This window comes from Rhinatrema bivittatum, chromosome 1 (genome assembly GCF_901001135.1).
Source record: "Rhinatrema bivittatum chromosome 1, aRhiBiv1.1, whole genome shotgun sequence".
Lineage (NCBI taxonomy): Eukaryota > Metazoa > Chordata > Amphibia > Gymnophiona > Rhinatrematidae > Rhinatrema > Rhinatrema bivittatum.
Genome location: NC_042615.1, coordinates 161,792,247 through 161,805,404, shown reverse-complemented (window position 1 = coordinate 161,805,404; position 13,158 = coordinate 161,792,247). Strand labels below are relative to the sequence as shown.

Here is a 13,158-nt window from a genome sequence, read left to right as displayed (position 1 = left end):
TTCTCTTACTACTGCCTGCACTAACATACGTAAATCTTCTTAAAATGGATGAAGAAATTGAATATTCCATTAATGAAAAAAGTATGACTGCACAACAGCACTAATATGTATTTTCATTGTCATGGAGCTATCAAACCATATCCCTAAGACTTTAATCTCTGGGCTAGGAGGAATGGTTTAAAAGAGCTCAATCAGATATTGGGGGAATCATGTTATAAATGGAGTCTCTTCAACCTTAGCAGCTCTTCTCTTGTGATAATTACGTTTAAGATTATGAGAAACTAGTGAAAGCTCTATAAACTGCAGGCCTTTTATTTAGGTGCACAATAGCATCTGTTGAGACTTGTCTGGCGAGCAATAAATCTGAATGACATCAGTATACATGGTGTTAGATAGACCTAAAAGCTTCAGTCAGTAGTGCTAATGGGGTCATAAAGACAGTAAGCAATAATGGAGAAATAGCAAATGTACTTTTTTTTTCAGCTATTAGATCTTAAGATTTTCAGCTGTACAGTACTGATAGTATCGGTTGATAATCAATTTTATTCTCTTTGGGTTTCTTTCACACTACGCTGCTAGTGAAATATCCATAAGTGGGTGAGAAACATGACATCGTCACCCAGCTAGGCACAAGCCATGAGGAGACGTTTCAAGCCCTGACAGGAAGGAGCTTTATCTCAGTTCAGCATGACTTGTATGCAGTACTCTTTGTGCAGACTGTTTGAGAGTTAATAGAATGGTGATGGATGTAAAACAGAATGCTTAATTCTAGCAATGAGAGTACATTGAAAGGTATGCATCACTGAGTCCTCAAACCTTTGTTTTCCATTACTTTGTCAGAAGGAAAAATCGAGTAGCTGAAAAATTATTTTAAAAACAATGCCAAAATGTATTTATTATAGAAAAGAATTCAAATACATACACAATACTGCAAAAATATTCTCAGAGTTTTCAATATATGAAATCAGTGACTCTACTAAGTAAAACTGGTAATTGCACCTACTGCATATTTACTGTATATTTCCAAGGCTGGCAGTATCATTGAGTTTAAAAAAAGGTTTGTACAAGCTACTGGAAGACATTTCCATAAATAATTACTAGCCAGATAGTCTTCGATTGCTTCACCTCTGAAGTCTTGCAAAGAGAAACATGAAACAAACTTTCATGTTGGGATTTGCTGGGAACTTCCATACGACACGGACTAGCCACATATGGAGGAGACAGGATGCCAGACTCGAAGGACCATTGGTCTGACTCAGCAATGACCCCTCTTATGTACTTATCAGTAGTTCAACTAATTTAAAAAATGTTCTAACTGGACATATACAGTTACCGAGAACATGTCCAAAGTGTTTGAATGAAGAGCTCAGTATCATACTGCTCAGCCAGGCTTTCCTAGCTAATCTGATAGCAAACCTCATCATAGCCTGCGCTCCTCTGCAGATGGCTTGCATAGGCAATGGAATATAATGTTAAATTTTAAAGCCAATCTCAGTGCTGTATCTCCAAATGCAAATTCAATAATAGCTAACAATTTGATTTATTATAGTCCTCAGGCCTAAAGATAATATGGGTCACACCAAAAACTTACAAAGCACAAGGCACCAACACATGGGATGGCCTAATCAGTTATACCGGACATTAGTATACATAAGATAATTCAGTGTCCTCTGATTGTTGGTATTTTTGCTAAAGATAATATGGCCAATTTTCAAAAGGTTTAGGATCCTAATTTTGGAAATTAGGCTCTTATATTATTCCTTTGGAAAATTTACTAGGGTTGAGTGCCTAAATTTCAGCTTTTTTATTCATTAGGTGCCTAGGTTTATGACCCTACAAAGCAAGTGGCTGAATCTCTAACAAAATACAAGTAGTTAGTTTGTTTATGTGTATAAGGCAACTTTAAACATTTCAGCTATTGTGCGATCTCTGTCCTGCCTTCAAGTGCTGCTTACACTGAATGGAAAACTGTAAATTCAGACTTTCTGTCTCTCTGAACTCAAATTCCAAACAAGGAGCCAACATCCAGTTTCCAAAATACTAACAAGCAGGCCGATACAGTACAGTGTGCTCCACTGTTAACCCGCGTTTGGATGCGCGTTTTCGACGCGCTAGCTTTACCCCTTATTCAGTAAGGGGTAATAGCACGTCGAAAACGCGCGTCCAACCCCCCCAAAACTAATAGCGCCCGCAACATGCAAATGCATGTTGATGGCCCTATTAGTCATTCCCGCGCGATTCAGAAAGCAAAATGTGCAGCCAAGCTGCACATTTTACTTTCAGAAATTAGCGCCTACCCAAAGGTAGGCATTAATTTCTCTCAGCACCGGGAAAGTACAGAAAAGCAGTAAAAACTGCTTTTCTGTACACCCTCCGACTTAATATCATGGCGATATTAAGTTGGAGGACCCAAGAGTTAAAAATAATCAAAAATTTAAAAAATTAAAAATGTAAAATCGGCTCGCTGGTTGAAAACCGGACGCTCAATTTTGCCGGCGTCCAGTTTCCGAAACCGTGGCTGTCAGCGGGTTTGAGAACCGACGCCGGCAAAATTGAGCGTTGGCTGTCAAACTCACTGACAGCCGCCGCTCCTGTCCAAAAAGAGGCGCTAGGGACGCGCTAGTGTCCCTAGCGCCTCTTTTTACCGCGGACCCTAATTTGAATTATTTTATTTACTGAATCGCGCACGCTCTCCCGCGATTTTTACTGTATCGGCCTGATGAAAAGGATAATTTTCAAACCCATTTCCATTGGTAAAGCGGTGCTTTACCTATGTAAAGGGCCTTTTAGAAAATTGCCTGTCCTATATGCACATAAAAATACACAAGTAGGGCTTCTATGCAAATACTTTTACCTGAAGTGTGAAGAGGTGTTCCTGGGAGCAGGGTCTGTATTTTTCAAAAGTATGCTTGCATTTTTTTTCTCTGAAAAACAACCCATATAAGTTAGCAGATGCGCATGTGAGTAGTTTTCCTTAGATCATTTTCAAAGGAAAACGGCACAGGTACTTTCTCTTTGATAAGCCTGTAGCCTGCAGATAATTGACTTTGAATCAATGCAGGCCGTTACCAAATTACTCGCAAATAGCTCGCTATCAGGTCTTTCAGCTAGAGCCTAAGGATAGGGCCGGCTCATTTCAAATATTTAAGAACAAAGAGCTTTCCTTTTCTTTTTTTTTTTAGCATTCCAAGTGCATTGGTTCTAGTGCCCAAATATTTACATGCACAGAGCCAACATATATAAGAAATGACTAGAAGATCGGAAGGAGAGTGAAAAGGAGGAGGCAGGAGAGAGAGAGAATGCGGAGTAGATGCGAATGAAGGCTTATGGAACTATAACCCTCAGTAAAGTTCAGGTCTGACTGGGATGGAACATGAGAAAAGTGCCAGATTAAAACAAATTTCACCAAAGTAAAAAAAAAAAGTTTCCAACTGCAGCTTTGGACTTTTAGCTCAGACAGAACCATGGCTAGAATCTGGCACCATGAGCCTTCATTCTCAACAGCCTGGAGATTTTTTTTTCCATCTTATATCCCTTCTCAACTTACTTTTGATCAGTCACTGCTGAAATAATCCTTGTTTGGGGGCCATGTACTAAGGCTCCTTTCAGAACCCTGCAATCAGGGCCTGGGATCTGGCCCACAGATGTCACCCACTGTACAATGAACCTGACTTCCTCCCACCAGGGGCTTGGGTTGCTGCCTCCTCAGCATCGCCAACTCAGAGGGTGGAACACTAAGCCAAGGAATTGCATCCAGAATCCTCAGAGTCAGCCCAGTTCAAATATTTCAAAACAAAACTCTCTCTTTTTTCTGAGGACACACATGTATTAGTTCTAGTGCAAAAATATATACATGCAAAGAACCAACATACAAAGGAGTGGAGGAGTAGCCTTGTGAGAAGCCCAGGGTTCAAATCCCACTGCTCCTTCTTGTGACCTCGGGCAAGTCACATCACTCTCCATTTTCTCAGGTACAAATTAGATTGTAAGCCCTCTGGGGACAAGAATGCAACCTGCTTTGAAGTGGCAAAAAGCAATGTTTAAAAAAAATAAATAAGAGAAGAGTGTGGTTTGTTTTTTTTTCCAGTTAAAAAAAAGTGGAAAAATGCAGATTGGCATAAACAATGGGTAACAAAGCCAGAAGCCCTCATTAACAATTACTAGCAAAGATTCAAGGAGCATAGCAGAAATTGTTTACATGTATTTTATGCATATACCTAAAGGTAATTCATATTTTTTTGTTCTTGTAGGTTGCACCATTGTGCCTAGGAAGAGCTGGAGCATGCGTTGTGACTGTGAAACTCTAATTTTCTCCCATGTTTTGTATATGAAGGGATCCACTTAGACCTGCCTTTTTTGCCTGAAGAAAATTTGAGAATGTGGCGCCACTAAGTGTTTGGTTTTGAGGGATGCTAGAAAGCATTAAGAAAATGGACCAATATTAAACACGTTTTAAAAGTTTCCATTTCTTATGTCATATGCACTATTTACATGTAATGTCTAACTTGCACATTTCTTCGTTTTTCATACATAAAGGGGGTAATTTTCAAAGGCATTTCTGCGGTTGAAGCAGTGTTTTTCCCCCACAGAAATAGCTCGATATATGAATACATTTATGCATGTTTGAGTGTCAGTTGATCCAGATTGAGCAGAGACGGTCCCGGCTGTCTGGGTTGAAGAGGGATTTCACTCTGCATTTTCCAAAGTATGCATGTAAAATTTCCCAAGAAATATCTGCGCACAATTTAGCGAGCGTTAAGTGTGGGCAGGTCATTTTGGTGGAATAATTCTCGAATGGGAACATACATGCATATAGGTGCTCGCATACTTTCCCATTAAAAATTGATGTAACATATGCATGTATTTGCTCTCTTTTTACAAAATTGCCTCCAAATGCTAAATAGCAGCCAAATGGTTGCCAGTGAAAAGGGCTTTCACCTTCAATAATATTATAAAATGTTTCTGGTACTATCAAGTAAGTATCTAGAACTGCAGGGATTTTAGCACAACTAGGGTATCTGGAATATTTTTTTTTTCCAAATCAATGCAAAACAATTTTATGTGGTGAACATCCTTGCCTTACGTTTGACATTATGCATTTCAGGAATTATTTTCAAAGCCATTCACGTGCCGAGGACCCAGTTTCACATGCATAATTGGCTATTCTAAAATTGTCACAGGCTCCGTGCGCACATAAGTGCTTGAGTAATCCAGAGTGGGCACTTGTGTGCATACTTTAGGATTTTAGAAACTGGGGGGTGGGGGGTAAGCATACGCACTCGGGGAGGTGGAAGTTTTGTAAGCGAGAATGTGTGCATGCTCACAGCCAATTACCTGAGTATTTGCAGTGAGCTTGATGCCCGTAAATTTGCTTTAAAAATATTCGGCACAGTATGCACGCAGGCTTTACTGCGATCTGGGTTGTTTGAAATTACCCTCTCCACAAGTACATTGTAATTTTGCACCATATCCATGGTTTAGTGACTTTATTTTATCAAAGTCTTATGTTAACTGTTGTCTTATTTTATGCTGACGAATGTATCATATTTTTAATGTTTTCCATAGGTGCTTCTCTGTATGCTTTTTTGATATTTTAAGGTATTATAAACATGCTTTTCTTAATATTTTTCATTAAATAATTCAATGTCCTATCTTTGTAAATTTTATTGTAGATGTTTTGTTATTCAGACGGGGCATTTTGAGTTTATTTGATGATCTGAAGTTCTCTTTAAAGGACAGTAAAGTGACTCATTTGAAATGTATGGCAACTCCGGTGGAATTGTCATATCTGTTTTTTATTTTGATTATTGGAGTGTTTCTGATGGGTAAAAATGGGTGTAGTAAAATACGTTCTCTTATTGTTACTGTTGCAGCATAAGCAAGATTGCCTTCTTTCCAGAACTGAAAATTGGGGCATAGTGAGCAAGCATAGGGGAGCACTGCAGAGCGAGCTTATTTACCAGCGTGCACTGTCACCATCATTTGCAGAAGTGCTGCTCAGAAGCACAAGCTTCTCAGTGCGTCAATAAAAGGGCCACCGAGAAGCCAAGACAGCAGGGCAGTTCAGTACAGCAGGCACAGGAATATCAAACTATATCTGCAAGGCCTCCAGAGTGACTGCAGTGGGGAGTCTATAACATTACTTATCTTTCTGTCATATAGAATCCAAAACTGTGTTGGCAAAACCTGAACAAACTGTAAGCCTAAATATATGTACTGGAGCAACAGTTCAAGATTGGAGACCCAAAATTTAGCTATACTGAAATGCTTTTATAAAATCATATGGTGCTATCATATACAATGCTGTACTCCCATCCCTGAGATCTGATGCCATGATCCTGGGGACTTTTCTCCCTATTTCCCTTCCAAACCTTACTCCATTTATTACAGCGACTATCTTCGGCTGGTGGCCATGTACCAGGCCTCCTTCCAGAGCCCTGCAAACACTGGCCCGAAATCCGGCCACTAGATGTCACCTTTGTGTGCTAGCTATGACTCCTTTCCCCTAAGGTCTGTAGACATTTCTTCCATGGTGTTTCTAGCCCCAGACAACCCAAGGAGCAGAGGATGTCAGCCGGGAATTGGTCCCGCATGACAGTAAACAGCACTGCCGCTGAGCCCTTGGACTGGACCCTCAGTTTTAATTAAAAACTTATCCATCTTCAGAAGTTTGACACTAGTATACATCAGAAACACAATGTACTCTCGCTATGTCCTGTTGGACATTTATTGGAAAATCAAGTGTCAACAACTCCCAAAATTACTTAGTGCAACTGCTTATTTTTGGGTCATCTGTTTTGAAGCGTTACGTTAAGCAAGCAAAGGCCATACATTTTGTGTTCAATACCTTTTTCTTAATGTTCAATCCAATAACTTGGCGCTTCTCTATATTCTTTAATATTTTGAGGTGTTTTATTTGGAGGGAGGGGGAGATGGGTATTGTAATTGCTTAATGTGTCTTGTTGTAAAAGTACTTGCATTACTGTAAAGTACTAAGCATTTGTCTCACTACAAAAAGTGAAGGTATGGGCTTATTTAATGTTCTTAAAGTAATCTGAAAGATGCTTAATACTCAGTTAATATATATTTCTAAACTTTAAGGTGTTAATGTCACAGCATTTCCCCACCCTTCAGAGAAAAAGGAAAAGCAGAAGGGGCCAAAACAACAACCAAAACTGAAAATCATTTAAACTACTGGAAAACCCATGAAAAATTATGGGGTAAAATACATCCTCTCCTATTGGCTCCCATGGCCTGAAATAAACCCCTCTCACCAAGAAACAATTTTAATCCTCACATCCCATGTCAGAAACCCCACTGACTCTCAAAACATTTAGGCCACGCATGCCCGTTTATTTCAGGGGGAAGAGCGATGCCCAATTGATCATGCCCCATCGGCACCAGAATTCGAAATAGTGCTGGCTGAGTGGGATCTCTCCTTTGGCTCACAGCTGAGAGGCAAAAAGGGAGCCACGAGCCAGCCAGCACCATCTTCAGCTTTGACACCGCCACAGCAAAAGTGATTGGGCATCGCCTCTGCCTCTGACGACTTCGGATTGCCCTGGGGTAAGAGAGGAAGGGGGGCCAGAGTCCTGGGGAGACTGATGTTGTTGAAACTTGGGTGGGCAAGGGTGGATTTATTTGAGGAAGTTTCTACATTTAGCATTTGCTCTTTACAATAGCCACGTACTTGATCACACATGGAACACACAGTGTGTTTTTGGCGCACACCAATTCCAAATAGTGTTTGCTGTTTGCCGCTCGCGCAGCTGCGTTATAGTAGTCAGGACAAACAGAAATACACCTCACAACTGCCTTTTATAATACAGTAAGAAAGATGTTCATGTTGATTTTGGTCTTGCTGACTGTCTGCAAATTGCTAGAAGAACTGTGATAATCAGTAGGGCTCTGCAGTTCTTTCGGCGCAGTTTCCCAATAGACAGGGGGCTGACTGTTCCGATAATTATGGTCCTTTTGACAGTTTGTAAACAAACCACTGATAGGATGGGAGATGATGTCTGACATTTAGAAATAACGTGAAAAACATTTTTTAAAATTGCCAGTTCTGAGTGCTCTTTAAGCTCCCCGCTTCCGTTTCTTTCCAAGGCAAAGGAAGGTCACATAAGCAGTGAAGTGAAGGGTCAATTGCTGGATCGTATCGGAGGAAAAGATTGGTGTATTGCAATTTAAGACATGAAATGCATTCAGATACAGACATCTTGTACCCTGAACTGAAAATCAACCCATCTCTATGAATAAGAGACACTACAGCTACCTCTCTCTCTCATCGTGCCCTTCCACAAATCAGTGCTGAAGTGTGCAGCAGAATTTGCAGATTTATAGAAATCTGACCAGAGCTGTGATGCGAATGCTTCTGCTGTGACAGGACCATAAGCACTGTTGAATTCCATAGTCTATCTGAACTGGTATTTGAATCTGTGGCCTACTACAACTATCATGTAACTATATTCTGAGCAGTAACACATTATGATGCAGCTTGTATCAATGACCAATGTTTAGTATAAACTTGAAATACTGTAATATAACTTTATAGTTTTTTTTTTAATCCAGCTGCGAGTAGCTGGATAATTGTCTAATTTTTATCTTGTAATCTGACAGTTCCTTCACGAGTGCACTAGAATCGAGGTGTATTATTCACATGGGCTATATTCAGTATTAGATGAGTTTTTATTTACATAGGTTTGTGTTTTTGTCTTCAATTTATAGCCCATCAAATACTATAAAACCACTGACTTAATCCCTTTCTTTCAAAATGCTTTTATTTATACCACTTCTAATTAAGAGGACTGCACCCTTTTTAGGCAGAAGGTATGATGTGTTATATAATTAGGGTTGTGGCCTGGAATGCCAAAATGAGAATCCTATATTTTATATTGTGGATCCTATTGTAACTGGTCATGCGGGGAATAGTGCTGACTGATCTTAAAGATGTGGTTGAGGAGATGGTATAGTGAAGTGCAGTGGTTCTCAACCCAGTCAGTTGGGTTTTCAGGATTTCCACAATGAATAAACATGAGATAGATTTGCATTCCCTCCCTTGAATGCAAATCTGTCATACATATGCATTATGGATATCCTGCAACCTGTGTTGAAAACCACTGGAGTGGATTGCAGGTAAAAGCACTCAGAAGCAAGGGTGACCAACTCCAATAGTTGTGGTTCCAATTGTCACAATTTCAGCTATCGGTGCTGAGCATACTGGATGCTGCATCAGCATTCCATTTCATGGTTCACACATTTCACAAATCGCTCCTTCTCGAAAACTTTCTCCTAGTGTGGGTTTTAACTTGGAGCTTTAGGATCATGGATCTCAATCCAATAGGCAAATCATTGATGTATCTTACTCAAACTTTAGCTCAGAGTAAAGCTCTCCAGGATTTTAAAGGTTGTGGCTTCTCCCTAGCTTACCTAAAGAAAGGATCTTCTGATTCATTCTCTGCTGAACACTTCCGTTTCTTGTGACTCCTTTCTGTTCCAGAGGTACCATATCATATAGTAAGGTTGTATAGTCTCCTGAGAGTGTGTCTTGAAGTGTCCCATCCCCTTTTACTCATTGCTCCAGGTGTTGTCACCCATTGGAAACATCTTACAAGTGGGGTTCCATACTCATTTCGAGAGCTCAGGACATCACTAGGCGTTTGGGATCCTCTAAACCAGGGGTGCGCAAACAGGGGAGGTCGTGAATGTTGTTCCGTGGGGAAAGGTGCACGCGACCACCGGTGGACCCAATCCCACCAACGGCCGCAAAAGTATAGCACTTTCTCTATGCTGATCTCGTGCACCATGAGATCAGCATGGAGGAAGTGCTAGTCCTGCCAATTTTTAGTATCACATAGCCTGCACAGAGAAGGAGGCAGCAGAACGGGCTTCAGTGCCAGAAGCCAGAGACAAGCGATCAGCTCCTCCCCAGCAGCCATGCGGTGGCAGTGACAACAGCAGCAGGAATAAAAGAGGCTCTGAGGCTGCCGACAAAACAAAGAGAAGGGGGCCTGCCTTCAGTTTGAGTTAAGTGTATGAATGGGAGCTTGGTGTGTGTGAGAGAATGGGTGCCTGCCTGGAGGTTGATCTGTGTGTGTGAGAGAATGGGGTGCCTGCCAGGGGCGGATAGGCCTATCGGAGCTTTGGACATGCCCCGGTGGGCCAGTCAGGTGACACTAATGTTTATCGCAGTGGCCCCATGCCTGCAGAGCTGCTGCGATTAACACCCAGCCCGCAGCAGTTCTGGTGGAACAGGAGCCTCTACTGAGCTTCTCTGCTCATTTTGGGGTTTTTTTTTTCTTCCTGCGGCTGCAGCCGCGATTCCATGACTTCTCTCTTTTTCTTGTCTCCACCTGCAGCGTGGCTCTATAGGCCTGCATTTTTGGTTTTTTTTTCTTTTCCCTGGTGTTGCTGATCTCCCTGCCCCTCCACTTGCCACTGTGGCGGCGAGAAATGCTCCCAAGGCCTTCCCTCACACCACCCCGTCGCTGTCTTTGCCTTGTGAGGCAGCCAGCAGACCTCTCGCTGCTACATCACCTCGGCTGAAGGCCTCTGACTGATTTCTGCCAATGGCCCCCCCTTATGTTGGGGCCACAGCAAAAAAATAACCCTTCCCGCTGTATTGAGGCTTTCTACCTACCTTTTCCCACAGCAGGGCTGGTAGCTCTGCCTGGATTGCTCCTGCCCACCAGTGTAAGTAATATTTCTTTTATTACTTATTCAGTAGTGGCAGGGGAAAAAAGAGAAAGTGGGAATGTGCAAGGAAGCATGCATGTGTGCATATGTGTCAGTGGGTGCAAGGCAGTGTGTGTGTGTGTCAGCAGGTGTGACTGAGAATGTGTGTGACTAATAGAGCCAGTGGGTGTGACTGACGTGTGTATATGTGTATGGGTGCGAGGGTATGTGTAACTGGTGCGAGGGAGTGTGGTGTGTGTCACTGGGTGCGAAGGAGCATGTGTATGTGTCGGGTACGAGGAAGTGTGTGTATGTGTCAGTTGGTGCGAAGGATTGTGTGAGTGTCAGCATCAGTGGTGCGAGGGAGTGTGTGTGTTGTCAGCAGGTGGAAGGTAGCATGTGTGTGTGAGTGAATGTGTCAGAGGGTGCAAGTGTGTGTGTGGGTGTGTCGGAATGCATGGGAGGGTTAGAGAAAGTTTGTGCGCTCCCTCACCCCCACTAATCCAGAACAATCTCAGGATGACTGGAAAGAATAGAAAGTGGGGAATTTTTAAATTTATTGGTTATAATTATTGGGTGTTTTCTGATGTGTCTGCTCTTTAAAATGTTTTATTGGTTTTTGGGAAATTTTTAAAAGTTTTGAGTTTAATTATTGGATGTTCAGTTGTTTTGAAATATTTATTCTTTTTATTAGTATGGCTTTACTATTGCTGATTTATATTCTTGATTTGATATATTATAAGGAATGGTAATGTTTCTCTTTTTTCATTGTTGCAATGTATACATAATTTAGCTTGTTGCGGTTTCCCATTTAGTTTTTGCCTGTACATTTCTATTTATACTTTATGATCTCTTTATTCTATATTTGGTGAGGGTCGATCTGTGTTCTGCACGTGACAGAGGTGAGGCATTCTGCTAGCATGTAGTTTCTGTGTAGGCACCTATAGCTCACTGCTTCAACGGCGGGGGAATGAAGAAATAGGATTTACATCCAGACAACATCTAACAAGGCATTGATCTGAGCAGTATGAAACAAGGCATTGATCTGAGCAGTATGATAACAAGGCATTGATCTGAGCAGTATGAAAAAAAAGAAGAAAACAAAAAAAAACAAAAAAACGCGCCTAGGCCCGCCCCAAAACAGAAGGCAGCCAACCAGAGAGAGCCCGGCAGGGATTTAAATCCTACCCTGCTAGGCGCCTTCTCTCCCTTCTCTCTCCTCCACGCGGCGACTGAAGACCTGCGCGACCGGCGCCGGAGCCCCACCGGGGGAAGGTCAGGTCAGTGTTCGGCCTCCCCACCCGGGGGACCCCGACGCCAGCCGCGATCGCCGAGGCCGTTTCCGGCGAAGGAAAACCTGAAAAAAAAGAAGAAAACAAAAAAACGCGCCTAGGCCCGCCCCAAAACAGAAGGCAGCCAACCAGAGAGAGCCCGGCAGGGATTTAAATCATACCCTGCTAGGCGCTGCGTGCCGAGCGTCGCGCGCCGAAGGAGCGCGACAAAGGGGCCTGCCCCTTTGTCTCGCCCCTTCGTAGAGCCCCCAGGAGGCCCAGAGCCTTACCCATGGAACAACCGATATCTTCAACAAAGGCAACAGCCAGCAAAGATTCAGATTAACCGTTTCAGACGTATAGAATAAAAGTCCACCTCCCCAGCAAGCTCTCCAACAAGCGTCCAGCATTCACCCAGCCTCTTCAACAAGCGTCCAGCATTCACCCAGCCTCTTCAACAAGCGTCCAGCATTCATCCAGCCTCTTCAACAAGCGTCCAGCATTCATCCAGCCTCTTCAACAAGCGTCCAGCATTCATCCAGCCTCTCCAGCAAGCTTTAAACATTCATACCAATCTCAGCACTCAACATCAGCTCTCAACCAAGATTCGCCCCAGCATTTCACCCCAGCACTCAACTTCAGCACTCAAACTTAGTGACCTCCAGAAGTGGAGCTCTACCACCACTTGATCAAACAACCACCCACACCTAAGGAGGACTGAGCACTCCTCCAATCAATCCAACAAGCTTATAGACTTCCTTTCAACAATCATCCAAACCGCCCTTCATTCAGACAAACACCTTCTTTCATCCGTCCACAGACATCTCTTCTTCATACAGACTTCTCACCAGTTGTATCCAGTCACAATCAAATATTGCTCAGACTAAACCTCTTCCGGAACCTCATTCATCATGTTCACACACAACATCCCAATCATCTACAACCAGAGGAGAATCTCCTTACCTAACTCCACAAACGTCTTACAAAAAAGAATTATTCCAATCATGACGTCTCCTTTGAACCAACTTCTAGGCCTCACGCTACTCTCAGTAACACTCCTCAATGCACAATCTTTAACTAAAAAGACACACATCCTCAATGATTACCTCCTGGACTCCAACCCAGACATCTGTGCCATCACAGAAACCTGGTTAAAAAACTCGGACATTGCCTTAACCAACCAACTACCTATCCAGTTATATGACATCTTCAC

At 42.4% G+C, this 13,158-nt stretch overlaps 1 protein-coding gene across 5 annotated transcripts in view; it reads left to right on the top strand.

The window, feature by feature from the left end:
- The window catches only part of KLHL5 (kelch like family member 5), a 246,063-nt gene extending 240,414 nt beyond the window's left edge, over nt 1-5,649 (top strand). For all 5 annotated transcript variants that reach the window (XM_029589386.1, XM_029589364.1, XM_029589379.1 and 2 more), the window contains one exon: nt 4,251-5,649. In XM_029589386.1, coding sequence (XP_029445246.1) covers nt 4,251-4,307 — 57 coding nt within the window. In that variant the 3' untranslated portion in view covers nt 4,308-5,649. The remainder of the gene's footprint in view (nt 1-4,250) is intronic.
- The last annotated feature ends 7,509 nt before the right edge of the window (nt 5,650-13,158 follow it).